The sequence below is a fragment of the Falco peregrinus genome, chromosome 6 (genome assembly GCF_023634155.1).
Source record: "Falco peregrinus isolate bFalPer1 chromosome 6, bFalPer1.pri, whole genome shotgun sequence".
NCBI lineage: Eukaryota > Metazoa > Chordata > Aves > Falconiformes > Falconidae > Falco > Falco peregrinus.
The window spans coordinates 89917857-89934618 of record NC_073726.1 but is presented as its reverse complement, the minus strand read 5'-3'; the positions used below and the strand labels follow the sequence as shown (position 1 = coordinate 89934618).

Here is a 16762-nt window from a genome sequence, read left to right as displayed (position 1 = left end):
CAGTGTGAACAGGGCGGCTGGCCGGATTGATCTTCTTAGCTCCACGGTGTCGAAAAGTAAAATGCAACAGAACACAAGGCCTGGTAATGTTACCTATCATGCAGACCACCTGCCTCCTTCAGAATGTACACTTTAAAATACTGATCAATGCAGTGCTTTGGCATCTGCTCAAAGGACTGCCTAATCATGGAGAATCTTTAATTTATCTTTTTTTAAAGCATACGCAGAGGTATGAAAGCTCTGGTACCCAGCAGTTTAAAAAAAGAGCACTGATCCCCATCTCACATAGTCACTTTTTTTCAGGTTCAACAATATTTTCTTGTCACTGGACAGGGGACAGGAAATGCAGTCAAGCTATTTATCACCTCATTTCCAGGTAATGAAGACAAATGTTCAAATTCTGCCATTCCCCGCCAAGATATTTAGGCAGAAGCCCCAGCCGAGGACAGGGACCATGTTTTTGTGCATTTGCCACAGCGCTTCAAAGGAGGGGTGTTATAGTGCCAACCAGGGCTCGTGGGAACTCCCCCAGACAAATATTAGTAACAGCACCACAGACACTTTGCTATTCCTAAACCCCCCAAAGTGTTTCCAGTCTTTCAACATCAATCAGCACAACTGGAGCCAGTAGTAAATTGATTCTCGCATTCCACTGGTGCTGGTTTTTGTTAGAAATGATTTGTGATAGATATGGTGGAATATATTGATTAGTACTGACAGTCCCAGTTTCCCAGGCGCTTTGTAGCACTGCCGTTCCAAAATGACCTGCTTTCCACCTTGTCAATTTTCTTCTGCAGAGTCCATTATAAATATCTATTCTATTATGAGACCTTCAGCCCCCTCCAGAAAACAAAACAAAAGGGTCAGGCAAGTAAAAAAACCAGGACAATAAAATAGGTTTGCAGTGTTGCAAAAGAGCTTGTTTTTATTGAGAGATTGTGTGTCAGGGGAAGAAAAGGCACAAAATAAGTTACAAAGACATTATATGAACTGTATGAGTCAGAGGCAGTATCAGAGCTGTTACAAATCACCTTAAAGTTGGCTTACTAACATAGGTTAGCCTCTAAAAAAAAATCTTAAAAGAAAAAAATGTATTTCAAATGATCAAAATCATTCAGAAATTAAGTGAGACTGTGAAGACCACCAATATTAACTCTTGACTAAATTCACCTGGATTACCACCACCACCCTTCTCTTAGAAGACAGATATCACTGGAAAATATGTACTATTACAGAATTATTTTTAGAACTCATTTACATTTTATAAATTAAGAACCTGATATTTACTTTTTGTACCTTCAGTGAAGTACAGTACATACAGGTAAGGCAGTATGCATAGGAAACACATTAAGAAAACAGAACAGGTAAGTGCAATTGTTCTGAATATTTCAACAGTTGTTATGGTCCTTCACTCATGGCAAAGAACATCTTAAAAAGATGAATCCAACAGCTGTTCACAGAACATATGGATATACCACCAGAAAAGGTCTGTTGTGGAAAAGCTTATGCTGTCTTTAGTTGTGACTTCTCAGGTCAAGTATTCTAAAAACATTCGGCGGTATAACTCTGAGTTAACAGCAACACACTAATACAGTTAAAGTTCTTCTGAAACGTATCAGTCCTCAGTTTAACATGGGAAGGCTCATAACACTCAGTATTCAAGTAATCCAAATAAAATATTTAAAAATAACACACACCAACCATATAGAACTTGATTTTTGTTTGAAGCAGTGAATCTATTCCCCCCCCAATTTCTACTTTCCTCCTACTCAAGTAACTCTCAACTGCCAAGGACTTTTTGACGGTTGGTTCAAATTAATCTGGCATGAGGAAACAATACAAAGTCTAAAGGATATAGAGACTATACAAAGGTTTGTTTTCATGATGAAGGGTTGAGCAGAAAAAGTAGTTTACCCCTTTGGCTGCTCCTCTGGTCAAGTGGAGATCTAAGTTCTGTCTTCTGAAATCAGCAGGGATGCAAATGTAAACAGACACAGAACTTGGCTACACATGTCTGATTATGTCCTTAGGAGTTTCATTTATTTGACCTACAACAACACTAACACAGAAAGGGAACACAGTACCAATTACAACTCACAAAAACTGTCAGCCCAAACTATAAGGCCTTTACTTGCAAGAAACCCCTACACCGTCATGTATCGAGCATAACTGTCAGGGTTTTGGTAGAGAGGGGCTGTGGGGTGTCTTGTGTGGGAAGAGGCCAGTGACTGCCCCGTGCGGGTCCCAGCCAGCTCAACAACAGGCGGCACAGGAATCACAGAACGGCTGATGTTTGAAGGGACCTCTGGAGGTCATCTAGTCCAACCACTCTGTTCAAGCAGGGCCACCTACTAGAGCAGGCTGCCTAGGACTATGTCCACAAACCTTCTGAATACTTCCACGCGTGGAAACTCCATTAACTTCCCCAGGCAACCTGTGTTAGTGCTCAGTGACCCTCACAGTAAAAAAAGTGATCTTCAGATGGATCCTCCTGCGCCTCTTGGGCACAGAGGGCACTGACCCACTGTACTCCAACACTGCCAGAGGAGTTTCTGTCACTTCTGCAAGGGCATGTTTAAGAAAGGGCAATAAATGCCAAGAAAGAGATTACAGTGCTATAGCAGTGGGAGGAAAAAAGGATGGGACCATGCCAGCACAAGAGGAGCGGGAAGGAGAGACAGCTGAGCAGGAGAAATGCCAAAGGAAAAATCATAGCCTGAGCAGAGGCTGAGAGTAGACTCAGAAGAAGCTACAACTCTAAAGGGATTGGCGGCTGGTGAAGAAACCCCACGAAAGCAGAGTAAGAAACAAGGAGCAGCAGAACAGCAGCAAGCGCAACAGACTGATCCCAGTCCCCTGTCCTACCCGCTGCCTTGCTGAAGGGCCCGAGCATAGCACACAGCCAAGGAACTGGAGACCACCTTGGGGTGGGGGGTGGCATGGGGGCGAGAGAGCGAAAAGCATTGTCTGGAAGAAAGCAGCAGTGTTTTCTTTAGGTTTTCTTCCAGTTCCAAAACCAGCACTTAAAAGCTCCTTAACTGCCAATAAATTAAATTGATTAAAACTCCCCAACTCAAAACTTTATTGCCTCAAAAGTCAGGTCCTCAACTGAGATTAGTATAAAACCAAGGGCTTTCAGGCCCTTCTAAAAAACAAACAGTACACACAGGAGAATCCATGTTCTAAGTGTGTAATTATTCTGCTCCTTCAAAAGCTTAAGTCTTTTAACTAAATTTAAAAGGCCTTTAAGAAAAAACTTTAAACAGAAGGAGGACTTGTGGTCCTTAAGTCATTGACTCCTACATAAATAAACAAAGGAAATATTTTCTACCTTCTGAAAAATTAATTAAATACAAAATTGACAAAAAAGCTCAACATAAAGAGGTAGCTTAAAAATCAGACTCATTAGATTCAGGAAGGAAAGGTAGTGCAATAGAAGTACCAATTAAATTTTAACAAGAAGAAAATAAAATTTGGATTAGACTTTGGAGAGTGACAAGGATTAAATACTCAAAACTAGTCTTTTAGAGGCATACTTGAAATCACAGCAACCACAATACATTCTTTCATCAGAAATCACCCAGCAGTTGTCTGCTCTGTAACAATTTTCATCAACACTGATTATTTTTTTCCTACAAACACCAGAAATGCCTGTCTCCCAATCAAATTTTCATCATTTAAAAACATGTTGTTTGAACACAGATGTGCCAGATACCTCTCATGGGTCATCTTTAAGTAAATATAACTTTCAATATTGGCAAAGGTATTCTTACCACCATACTTTTTCCTGCCTCCTGATAAAAGTAGGTATAATACGGTCACCTCAGATATGTTGACGGGAAGCTGTAAAAGACCTGTTTCATCTACTACCCTTTTGCTTTTGTAAATGAGAGTGGACAACTACTTATTTAAATATATTCCACCCTATAAGCTTGCCGTGTACAACAGGACCCTGACACCCCATGGTCCTACTTCGCTCTGCCCACACACTGGAGAAAGATATATATTTTTTTAAACCATTCTTCTGGGGACAGCCAGCTCTTGCTGCCCAAACCTGCCTATTTACTGGCAAAGAAGCAGCCACAACAGGGCTGACTTGCAGTGAATTTTAGTTGTAATAGGGATTTAAACTTTAGATGTTATTATTTAGCAATGCCTCAGACTGTGCATTTTTATAGAAAAGTGCTAGATACTCTGAAGCTCCAGGCGAGCTGTTATTAGCAATGCTAATTTGTAAGGCTGGTGAATGAACTAACAAATTCCAATGTGCAGTTTTAAACCCAGGTTTTATCAGTCTCAGAATAAGCTTTGACATTTGCAACTCTGAAGCAAACAGGCTCTGCAGATTTCTCGATAATGGCTACATGGTATAAACTCTGCACATTCTACAAAACCTACGCTTTATTTAAATCCTTCATTTAATTTATTTGGTTTCTCAGAAAGAAAAGCTACTTAAGTGAACTGAGCAATGAAAGACACGCAAAGGTAACTCTTTCTGTCCCCTAAAGCTCCAGAGATGCTTGTAAACATCAGTTGTAGCAGGTTGCGTGGAAGAATTCCAAATGAATGCAGCTAGAACTAGTTTTGGACCATTGCTTTCCAGAAAAACTGTCTTTGGCACTTATGTAATACAATTCTATGATGTTACTTTACACACAGTCCCCTATCAAGTTGGCTGAGGAAATTAAAGATGACTTTTATAAAACAGGCACTTCAAATCAGAACAGAAAAATCTGCTCCCCATTAGGCAATACAGGAGCCCTTCTCAGAATGACAGAAACAGCAAGTAGTACCAAAAATAAGATGAGCATGTTCAGTAAATTCAAACTGTCAGGGTGAACGTTTTACCCAGCTGTTAGACCTAGCACCTGGAAAATCTGAAGGCTACAACAGACTGGACAAGACAATAAAAATACATAGCACGGAAAAAAATTTTGTATAAATTTGTTCACCCTCCAGTTCTACATTTAGATCTGTCACAGAGGTTGGTTTTTTTGTGTGTGTAGGTATCTTTCTTGCACTTAATACATCTTGTAGTAAGATACAAGCAGTAAGACTCAAAACACAGCTACATCCTAAGCCTCCTGTTTGGTAAACAGCTGAATATAGACATTTCTGACACTGGCATTAAGTGTGTCAGGCCAGACTATCTTCCGCCATCAAGTGACAGCACTGCTCTCGGGCTTTTTTGACAGATTTACTGTATGGCTCACAACTTACATGCACAGATGCCTGGATTCAGCCGTGTCAAAGAGCATGATGAAAGAAGCTCTAAGAGGGTAGGAAAAGGTTTGCATAGCACACCATCCTTCAGCTAGAACAAAGGAATACTAACCAAACTTGCATTTGGTGATTACACAGAAGACTTGGGAAGAAAAGTGTTAGCTCAAACGTTTCCATTAACACACTCTCGGAAAAGTAGGTTGGTTCCTCACTTTCCCTTTTTTCTCAGTACAACAAAAACATTCTCTTGCAAACCGCTTTTATATGTTTAGGTTAAACAGACTGGAAAATGTACTGCTCAACTGCATTCCCCACAGTTCTGCAAGGGATATTCTGCTAACCTCAGTACATCCATACAGTCTGGAAACCCTGGCATGGATTTCACACTGTAACCAGGTGAGCATGTGGCAGCAATCCTTAAAGCCTTGGCTGTAACAAAGGTGGCAACTAGCTACAGTCTGCTCCACGTTAATTTGGTGTCTCTGGAGAGATGTGGACATGTTCTTCACTCAGCAACCTGACCTGAACATCAGGTCACCTGTGGCCCTCCTTTAACCTTCTAAGTTTCTGGTGCAACAGGGAGTCTGAGCAGCACTTTTCTAATCCTTAAATGGAGAGTACTAACTTTGTTTTCAGAGGAAGTAGTTTTGACAAGTTAATTTGTTTAATCACTTTCTTTTTCTATTCTCTTCAGCCTATCAAAACCAGCCAGGTACTAAAACTGTTTTAAAAGGCTGAGGTATCACTTCACAAGAAGTTGTGTGAAAAAAGTGAACCAAATAATTGTGATCTTCCTATCTTTCTAAAGGGAAGCTGGCAAATAAGTGATGACCAGTTGGACAGCATTCTCCCAAAGAGGGTTTTATAAACGTTAATGATTTAAGTAGACATGCCATTTCATAGAAAAGCTGAGTCCAAAAGAAAACTGAAGTGTGCCACATTTTATATTGATCCAAATGTTTCATCACTATAGTAGCGCTGAACAAAGTCTATGTTAAAAGGAAATTATGAAACTGCCGACCCCAGTAGGACATTTTGGAACCAATGCTAGCTCTGAAAGGAGAAGCTGCAAGCCAACACAAGCAGCAAGAAGGGCACTTCCACCCAATGGTTACTATCTTGTGTTTTCACTTACCCTTGCCCTAAAGTTTTTTTGCTGAATCCTCTACTCTTTCAACTCCCTCCAGCTAATTCTCCTCCATGCTGACTCACATGACCTGTCACTCTCCCTCACTTTTAGCTGTATTCAAGGATCACTTGTGAGGTCCCCAGACAGGTGAGGTATGTTTGGGATTCTGCTGAGACAGTACTAAAATCTGATTAATCAGCACCATGGGAAAGCCTCTTTAATCTCTAGCATAATCCCACTAAGTGAGCTGGCTGGAAAAAAAAAAATGACAGCTCCAAAACCAAAAGGAGTCCAGGGAAGGAATTCCCATCCTGTGGGTTAGGTATTGTAGTGCCTGCACAACACAAAAAGCAGTTAACAGTGCAGGCTGCTTAGTATACAAAGCTAGTCTAGCAAAAAATGTGGGATAAGGTTGTCATCCTTCACTCAACTATAGCAAGGATCCAAGTCTCGGGCTCAGCATCACAACATATGTTTTACGCTGTGGTGTATCTAGTGCTGCCTCAGCCTCTGCTCTGCAGTAGCTCCTCAGGGCAAACGTACTGCTGAAACACTGAGATTTATTAATTGGGTCTACATACACTGCTTACACATAACTTCAACATCACAAGTTCTCTCTGACCTTCTGATTCGGGCTTTCAAGTAACATGGCTGTGACACACATAAGAGCAGGTACTGCTCAGCTGAAGAACTTTTGCTTAGCAATAACGCTCTATCTAGATACAGAAAACGCTGACCACGTAGGCTACATAACACTGTACAGCATCTCTCCCCAGTGAACATTATATGTAGCACAAGTATCTCAATACTATAAAGCATTACACTCCATGAGTAAGAAAAAAGTGAACCTGCACATTTCTGTACTAGAAAGCGAGTTTGTATAAAACAAACCTCTATGAAAAGAAGCTTAATGCACCTAATGGATTAGGACTTCCTAATCTAGGAATTACTAGACCAAGTAATTTTAAGAAGCCTGATATTACATTGCTGAGCTCCTCCTGAATGGATTCTCTCCTATAAAACTTCTGAATTAACTGGGCAGGGAAAGTAACAATAGAGAGTTCCTATGGTTGACAAAAAAAGGATGCTGCCCTGTAAAACTCCAAAGGTGCAAACACAGAACATATTTAAGGTTAAAAAAAGAGCAGCAACTTTTATGGAAAAAAACCTGCTCATGTTATTTTCACTCTTGGTTTTGCAATTTTACACACGTATACTTATGATACAAGAGTGCATGAGTGGAGAGGTAAGTTTAATTAAAAGTTGGTGACTGTCACAAAATCCAGCTCAGGTCCTGCAAAGAGTGATCTCCTCCACCTGAACCATTACAGCATCCTACCTTTCTAATGAAAATTATGTTGAGGTGTGGCATAACGAGGGGTGCCAGCAGCAACAACTGTGAAACTATGGAGGGAGGAAACCCAACAGCTCCTGTCTGCCTCCCAGATGACTTACTCCATCTACCATCCAAAGAGGGACAGAGGCAGCACACACCTAAAAAACCTGTTGGGTCTTAGCAGTTTGTTAATACCACCAGGCTTATCACTGTTTGCTTCTAAGCAAGCAGGTTTTATTTAAAAGCCATCAGCAACAAAAAGTAATTTTTCCAGCTGTCCATAATTCAAAATGTGAATGCAAAACTAGGAAAAGAATATTTTTTTTTAAAGTATTTCCAAGTGTCTTATTTGGAGTAATTTTCTTGCATACAAAAGGACCAAATAAGGCAGAAAGACTATGCAGCTGTGTTTAAAAGTGCTTTGCCACATCTACAACTATTCAACAATCTGGAAAAAACAAAGTGCAGACTGCAGGCTGGAATTCTTCTAGTGAAGCTCGTAACAGGCAAAAATTACAACAATATTGATACATTGTCCATAGGGACTGAAGTTCCCAACTTTGCTCACAGTCAATGCCTGGATGAAGTTCAGGCCAAGTGGGATTACTGCACGTGGGCATCTGCTGTCTCTGGGCTGCTCTCTGCACCAACCAGGGTAGCTGCACTTTGCTCAGCATTACAGTTCCCAGCAAACAAAGTTCACGCAGCTAGGTACAGAATTCAGATGCATTTACTTTCACCTTCTTTCAGAGTAAAGAAGCTTCTCAGTTTAACCAGAAAATATTCAGCAGTCAGCTTTTCCATTTTTTTTTAATCCAGCTTTTTTTTTTTAGTCCAACATCCCTAAAAATGGCTAGTGAGCCTGACAATACACTTGCTGCCATTGTGTGGCACTTTGCTAGGAACTCCAAGTATAAAGACTAATAAATATTTTATAGAAATCAATCTTAATAAATAGAAAGCCACAGATCAGAGGATGAAGATGACAATGTAATCAAGAAAACTGAATCCTTGTAAGGCCTCATCTTTGTAGCTGTAACATTTCATATGTTCATGTTTCATATTTCAAGATTCCCTATCCCTCTGATGAAGCACTTACACGAAGTTCAGTGTAAACAGCAGAAGAAAGTTGCCTTCAAGAAGGTCAAGTAACCAAGTGCTTGAGCACACACCGGTTAAGAAACAACATCAAGTAACCAAATGCTGCCTCAAAGAGGTTAGCCTTTTTTTTAAAAAGAAAAAAAACCGAGAACTTTATCTACACACAAGATTTATAAATAAATACTAGCAGCTTCCTGGCAATAACCCCCGAAGTGTAACAGCAACACACAGTTCCTCTTACCACTTCAGAGTTAAGTTTCTTCCAGAAATAAAGATAGACAGGTCCACAAAAATGAGCTATATATTCTAACACACACCTCACAAACACAGTATGTGATAAATACCTCACCTATGCCCCACCCACGAAATTATATCCTTCACAGAATTATTTCACTGCACAGAGAAGTTGCTGAGCTTCTATACTTATGGCAAAGTGAGGACAAGGTAAAAGACTTAAAGCTATAAACAGCAGTGCTGAGATGTGAGGAACATGTGGCAAATATATGTATAAGACAGCCCAAGAAGATGCTTGGTGGATGAAAAGAAGGAAAAAAAAAAAATATCAGTAATGTCCTTTACATCTGCAGGTTTTATATTTGCTCTTTTCCATAGTCCTTCCTCCCAGCATTCAATTATCACTACGTTAATGCACGGCACATGACTAATCAGCTGCACCCTGTAACTCTCCACACAGGTGTCTGTACGCACAGACAAGAACCTTATGTTCGTAGTTGCCTCTCCCCCAGTTCAATATGCAGAAGCCATTTTAACATACAATTTCAGAACTCTGTTCCCACCAGGGTTTCATACAGCACATTCTGTGACCGCTTTCACCCTACAGAAAACAACAGTGGATGTTTTCAAGCTTATCGATTTATACGGAATCAAAAATCAACCACCTTGAAAATAAAATACAACCATGTGCATTGATGAACAGTCCAAATCTGTCTAAGCCTAGGTAATTTCCTAGGCAAATACTTAATCCCACCCTTGCTGTCTCACTTGGCTTCAGCTTCGGTCTGTGCACTGTTATTCTGAACCACAAGAATTTGAACAGCTGTCTCATATGGAGAGCATCAGCGGTGTAATTAGACTGAACAGTACTCAAAACCCTCTCCTGGTCAGGAAAAGACACAGGCACTCGCCCAATTACATTCCCTGACAGGTGAGATCCCCAGCATTCGACTTACAGCTGGTCTGACTGGACAAGTAAGAAAAGGCATAAAATAGGCCAGTGTTTCTTCTTTTCATTACTTGATCATATGAGTCTCTTCATCAGCATCATAAAACTCCTCATCTTCACTTCCACTCCCCGAAGAACTGTCTTTGTCTCCAGACTAGAAACAAAAATGAAGCCATCAGTTAGCACAGAAAACACTAAGTCAACCTCAAAATATGTAAGCATAAGCCATTACACCTCTGTTGGAATGCTGGTAGAGGAAAAGTAAGATGAGACAGGTCAAATCACTGTATTAAAGCCCTGTAAAAGACGCTAGGTGAATTAAAATTTGTGTCCTCAGTTCCTCAAAATCTCTTTAAAAGACATGGGCTTCTAGTGGATGGACTTTCTCTGCTCCATCAGTACACTAGAGAATACATGCAGGAGACAGCCTGGCTAGAATGGTTCTGAAGTGATAATCTACTCAGCTCTCCTAAAGTAAGTCTGAGGCCCCTACTCTGTGGTGAGCTACTGAACCTCTGTTTCCAGAACACACAGATTACTTGATAAGTTAAAAAGCTTCTCCACCCTGAATTATTACTTCTCCATGTGTAGCATGGGCATTTTCCTATGCAAGTTCAATTAAAAAGATCCCCTGAAATACCAAATAAAGGTGTTATGGAAAGGGGGGGGTGGGGGGGTGGAAATTACCATTTTCTATGTTCGGAAACTAAACTCCTCATCATAAGTATACCTACCTCAGCCAGTGTCCTTTTAAAAAACAGAATTTATATCACATACCCAAATTACATTCAACTATTACAGCTAATTGATTTTTATTTGGCCAGTGTAGCATTTTTCCATTAGAACTGATACAAATCATTCCAGTTAAAAAGATTCTCTTGCTAGTATAAACTCCATCTAGTTTGAGTATTTAGGACTTTTTTCCAGTATGCTTGTATCCACCCTAAGACTTCTGCCTGCCTAGTCATATGTGAAGAAGGGTGAAAAATAGAGAAATGGAAATCATGTTCCTGACTGACAGTACCACGCAAGCAAAATCTGTAGCTTTAGATCTGTCTTCAGAGTTTTGCTACAGCAATGTGCGTTAACTGCAAAGGAATTTCAAACAGTTTGAGCACTAAGACATGTCAGAAGATATAAAGGGAATTATGTTATGCTTTTTTCTGGATTTCTAAAATTATTTGAGGAAAGTCAGGCTATCACTGGATGCTGCCCAACTTGAATGTCACATTCTTGGAGGTTTTGTCCCTGTTAACATACATTCTGGGCAACCAGAACATGTTATCTTGAAAGTGGTACAAAAGGACAATGGATTCCACAGGCGGAATTCAGGGTATGCAACTAAATTCTACATCTTTCTTATAGCAGCTTCATAAGACCTCTCCATGGCCTTGTCAAATAAGGTTAATGTTTAACAGCTTTCCATTTTATCAGTGCTTTGTGGGCTTTAAAATAAACCCCTAATGTGTCACAGACATTCCAGATACAACTTCACTGCAGTTACAGGATTACTTCAGGCCTGAACCAATGACTTTTTTTTTCATTTGGATTCAATAATTTTAATCCATCCATTCCTTTATTTTCTTTTGTGGATCCTGTTCAGGTTGCGATTTTTAAGAAGCATACAGAAGTGCAAGCAGGGAAGATTTAAACCTGAGAAGGCTGCTTGACATAAGTGAATCAAGTTGTGCAAATACTGACAAACACTTGTCACCTCAAAGGGCAATACTGACCTTACTTTGTTAGAAAGGAAAATAAAAATGCGACTTTCTCTCTTCTAAGCTGTAACACCTGCACTATTTGCTAGAACTGCTTTTTGTTAGTAAGCCATCTGCACAGTTAAGATGTAATAATGACATAATTACCAAAATAACAGCTGGTGTAAACTTGATATAAGTGTATATGATGGATTTGTGTTGTCTTCAAGAATGTGGTGCCATAACATATTACCCAGTATGGGTAAAAATGTTTATAAAACGTGCATGTAAAGTAGCTACAGCATAAAATTAATTATTACAGAACTGCCTCTTTCAAGCTTTCTTCAAGGGTGTTTTTGTCAGCGAACTGTGCTGTCCTGTCAAAAATCACTACAGCTAAAATTGGTAAACAAGGCAACATGTTGAAGCCTTTGAAAGGAAACAACTGTTCTCATCCTAGAAACAAATGTTACTCTGCCTCCTGATTTGTGTGAAAATAAGTTTATGAATAACACGAAGTTGTGAATCTCAGACTGCTTGACCAAAAATTAATCAAATGAAAGTAAAAGATGGTATAAAGATCCCATCTTATCTCTGCGTAATGGGACAACTAACTTTCTACTTGAAGGGCAACTCATCACTTACTCAACTTTTGTTAGTCCATTGACACTTAAAATTTTGGGACTAGGATTTAAACATTAAAACCTTACCCAAATTCAAAACACCCACTTCCAGCTCTCTAGCTACTTCTCTCTAACCCCACTCAATTCACAGAGAAGCAGCCATGTGAAAAAACCTCTGCGTGACTGCAAGATGTACACAGCTCAAGAGGAGGTGGACAAAAGGAAGCATGAAAAAACAACGTTCCAAGGAAATCTCAATAGAAAACATTTATTTATGCTTATGCCTAGGAATTTTGTAGTTCCAACATTTTCAATGAACCTCGTTTCCCAGAATCAACAGCGGGACAGATCTCAGAGGTCAGCCTAGCTTGAGCCCATTTAAAGTCTCTCTAGGATAGATCTAACCATCAACACTGCAGAACAGCCAGAGCAGAAGTACAGTGTGCTACCTTTCAGAACAGCCCCTCACGAACAGGCTTCTGTGTTCTTTAACATCTAAGGCTTCTCAGACTTCAATGGTCAGCTTTGCACAGAGCATGCTGCAGCAATCCGTCTTAGATTAGACTAGACACCACCAAGTCCTTTATGCCAAAGGAAGAAATTGTAAGCTTTGGCCTTAAAGGGATGAACTAACCCAGCTATGTTTCAGCCTGCATTTCCAGACATTTCAGATGCAATGGGTAAGGTCACTAACTATCTTCTGTACCTCCTTGGGGCCTGTCCTCCACAGGCCAAGAATCACTATCCAAATCTATCTAGAGTGGCATATTCAAGCTGACAGTTGAAATAAACACAACAGAAAAGTACTAGGAAAAAAAAATGAACATACCTGTGAGCCATCTAGGGCTTGTAATGACATGGCTTCGTCACCCAGCCTCCAGTACGAACACACTTGCAGGTCTGAAATAGTTTCTAGCAAAGGACTGTTTAAGGTCTCTGGCAACAACAAACTTAAGAGCCCAGACAAAAGACCAGTCGCTCCAAACACAATGTAAGGCAGAGACCACTGTACAGATTTCTGGAAAATAGAACAGAAAGTTAGGTTGAGATTGGTTCCCTCTAGTTCATACTGCATGTTAAAGCACTTCACCCTTACAACCATTCCATCTGGGAAGTATTTGTGTTCTTATTTAGCATAAAAGTTACCAGTCCTACTAGGTTTTTTTTTAACTAATATTGTCAGTTGTACCTGATCAATACTATTAGATCCACACAGGTTTTTAGATGGACTTTAAAAGAAATGCCTGCTGAATGTATACTCAATTCTTGTCCATAACATGGACTTTTTAACAAATGCAACATCACTTTGTAGCAGGGAACAGATATCACAGAATTGCAAATGTGCTAGTTGGATTGAGGTCACCCACTGACTCTGAGCATGACTACAGCCAACACTAGACCAGGTCAATCAGAGCTTTGTGTAACCAAGTATTGAAAAAACTCCCAAGGATGGAGATTTCCCCCCCAAGTAGCCTGTTCCAGGGCTCATTAAGCCTCTCAAGACTATTTTCCAAATTTCCTATCTAACCCCCAAGCCAAAACTTGTGGTCATAGACCCCTGCTGAACACTGCTGGGAGAATCAAAGTAGCAACATTCCCTCAAGTTTTCATCTGGAGCCATGTGCTCTAGGCCCATGACCTCTTGGTTACCTTCCACTGGGCCCTCCCCAGATTTTTTAACATCCCTCTAGAACTGGGTGGGAATGTAATCTGTGGGCCACATACCCAGACTGGGTCTGATGTAGCTCAGTGTGAACTTTGCCTGTTTGTGATGAGAGGATGCTGCTAGCTCCCATTTTACTTGTCATCCATTTTCATACTCAGGTCTCTTCCAGCAAGGCTGCTACTCAACCAGTTGGTTCCCAGTCTGAGGTATACCTTAGTTTGTATACATATGTTATATAAAATATTCCCACTTCTGTAAGCCTCTGATGATATATCAGAGACACAAAACAAAAATATACATAACAGTGAGAAGTTCAGACAAACCAATGAAGGGACGAAAGGAGCAATGATTCCACCAACACGGGAAAACATGGAGCAGGCACCCATTCCAACATTCCTAAGAAGAAAACAAAAATCATTGATCAGTGACATCTGCACAGGAGAAATTACAACTTTTGAAAAGTGCCACTGAGCAAGGAAAAAACCCTCCATCATGACCCTGACCACATTAACTATTGAAGAAAAGTCAAACATAACTGAAAGCACCCCAAGACAGGAATTAAAACATATGCTTTGGGCTTAAAGAGAAGCAAAAAATCCCCTCCACGTTCAGAATTCTAACACATATGCACATAGAGAGGCAATGAAAGTACAATTTCAGTTAATGCATCTTGTCTCTGCCTAAAGCTTTAGCTAAATTCCTTTATCCAAATCCTATTTATCAGTAGATTTGCCCTCCTGTGAAAAACACCACGGTATAATTTCACAGGTGGCTGATCATCAACAATAATACCTGGTTAAAATATCTATTAAAAATTGCACCCATGTAATCGAGGCTTTTGTCTACCCTGTCAGCACAAGCACAGGGTACTTCTGCCTCTAATGAGTGAAACCTTACTGCTGCCTCCCTATGGCACATGAAGCATCAAGTTATTTTTTCCAAAGCTTACTGACCAGTCATCTTCAGTGTTGCTGGTTAAGCAAGTATGAACATTTAATAGAGTTGTCTCATTTATAAAGCATTGAAAAAGTTACAGATATCACTCAATAAAGAGATACCAGAAATACTATTGTAATCCTTATAAGTGGAGAGGGCTGTGAGCATACCAAGCAGCCAAACTATTTACTGTTACACAAAGAATACAGTTAGTCTGAAGAGAACACTGCATATTTGAGGGAAGTAGTGAGAAGAGGATAAGGGAAGAAATTTAGCATATAAGGCTACAGCTGATCATTATATATAACTGAAAAATCTCATATGAAAAGGTATAGTTAATAGAAAGAAGTAACAGAGAAGTAAAAGGTGAAGAAGTAAGAGAACTAGAAAAATGAAGACCTTAGATTTGCGTTACCTGATCACTGTGGGATAAAGTTCTGATGTGTAGATGTAGACAATGTTAAATGCAGCACTGATTGTCAGTTTCCCCAGCAAAGACAGAGAGCGACTATTCACCACAGCAAACACTCCAGTATCTGACAGAGAAAACGTGACTCTTGTAAGGCTTTCGAGCACTCAAATACATCTCCATAATAATTTCAATCACACAACAGTATGGACTGAAAAGGAATCCTCTGAAGAACCTGCTATGACAGCCAAGCATTTTTCCTTTAAAGGACAGTATTTGTCAGGGGTGATCTGTACCTTCAGGAGAACTCTCAAAACTGCAGAGAATCCAAGGAGCTTTCTTTTAGGCAGCAAGGGCAGAAATCACACAACATAATTTATATTCTGTCTACAGATTTATTACCTTTATCTGTGCAATCAAATTTGTACAAAGAGGAAAATTATTCCCCACATAACACACTTGAAAAAAATAACTGAAAAAAATGGATTTTAAATTCATGGCAGACTTGCTACTAGCCCAAAATTGTTTCCATTCTATTCAATATAATCCAACAGAAATAAACTGAGTTGAATGACTGAACAGTTCCAGAGACTACAGAATGGAATTATTGCTCAAGGCTAGAAAAAAAAGAGAAACTGAGTTTTCCTTTCCTTTTCCTCAGCATTACAATAAATGACATCTTTAAAACACTAAAATCCTGCATTCTACCACAACATCAAATTCTAGATATGTAAGATAAAAAACCCTATAAACATAGTAAAGGCTGAAACTAAACCTCAATATTTTATGAGTCTACCACTAATAAAATACTAAAGTAGTCCCATTGCTAAGTTGAGGAAAAGAATAATTGATGTCTTTTGAAAAAGTGAGCAAGTTTGTTTAGTAAAAAGAGCCCTATTCAGTGTCAATTCCTAGTATGCAAGATAGCACGCTTCTAATGTTATTACTCTGAAAGAAACACAAAAGACAGGAAGATGCTGTAAAGAATCATACCAAGTTTTCCATCCAGCTCAGTTTTGTCAGAACAGCCAGTGCTTCTTCACCAGGCACGTCAGAACATGCATTAATTGCCTACCAAGGAAGCCCACAGCATAAGCCTTTACTGCTTTGGGCAAATCACAGGCAGAGACAGGTGGCTCCTGGCCAGTCAGCCATTCTGCTTCCTAAGCCACTTTGCTCCTGGCTGACTTTGGTGGTTCAGCATGCAGCTGATTTCCTGGGGTCCTGCAGTCCTATCCTCTGAAAAGCTCTCATTTTCACATGTTATACTTTGATATGCAGAAACTGCTTGGTGACTGGTACCAGCTTAACCAGAAAACCTGAGCATCCAGGCTCTAGGATTTGGAATACTTCTGGAAAACTGAGTTGCACCCCTTTAAAGAAAGTTTTACCTATTAGATTAATTGCCATCTAGAGCAACTTACACACTCTCTCATCATAAATGTTTAATCTTTTTGAA

At 39.8% G+C, this 16762-nt stretch overlaps 1 protein-coding gene across 2 annotated transcripts in view; it reads right to left on the bottom strand.

Annotated features, from left to right (window-relative positions):
* Nucleotides 1–894: 894 nt before the first annotated feature.
* Nucleotides 895–16762, bottom strand: part of SLC22A15 (solute carrier family 22 member 15) — a 41308-nt gene continuing 25440 nt past the window's right edge. Inside the window, exons 9-12 of one of the 2 annotated variants that reach the window (XM_055808271.1) lie at nucleotides 15310–15430; nucleotides 14282–14354; nucleotides 13122–13310; nucleotides 895–10126 (exon numbers count right to left, since the gene is read on the bottom strand). In XM_055808271.1, coding sequence (XP_055664246.1) covers nucleotides 10040–10126; nucleotides 13122–13310; nucleotides 14282–14354; nucleotides 15310–15430 — 470 coding nt within the window. In that variant the 3' untranslated portion in view covers nucleotides 895–10039. Of the gene's footprint in view, nucleotides 10127–13121; nucleotides 13311–13333; nucleotides 14171–14281; nucleotides 14355–15309; nucleotides 15431–16762 lie in introns of those variants that run through there. The other variant, XM_055808272.1, reaches the window with a different exon arrangement.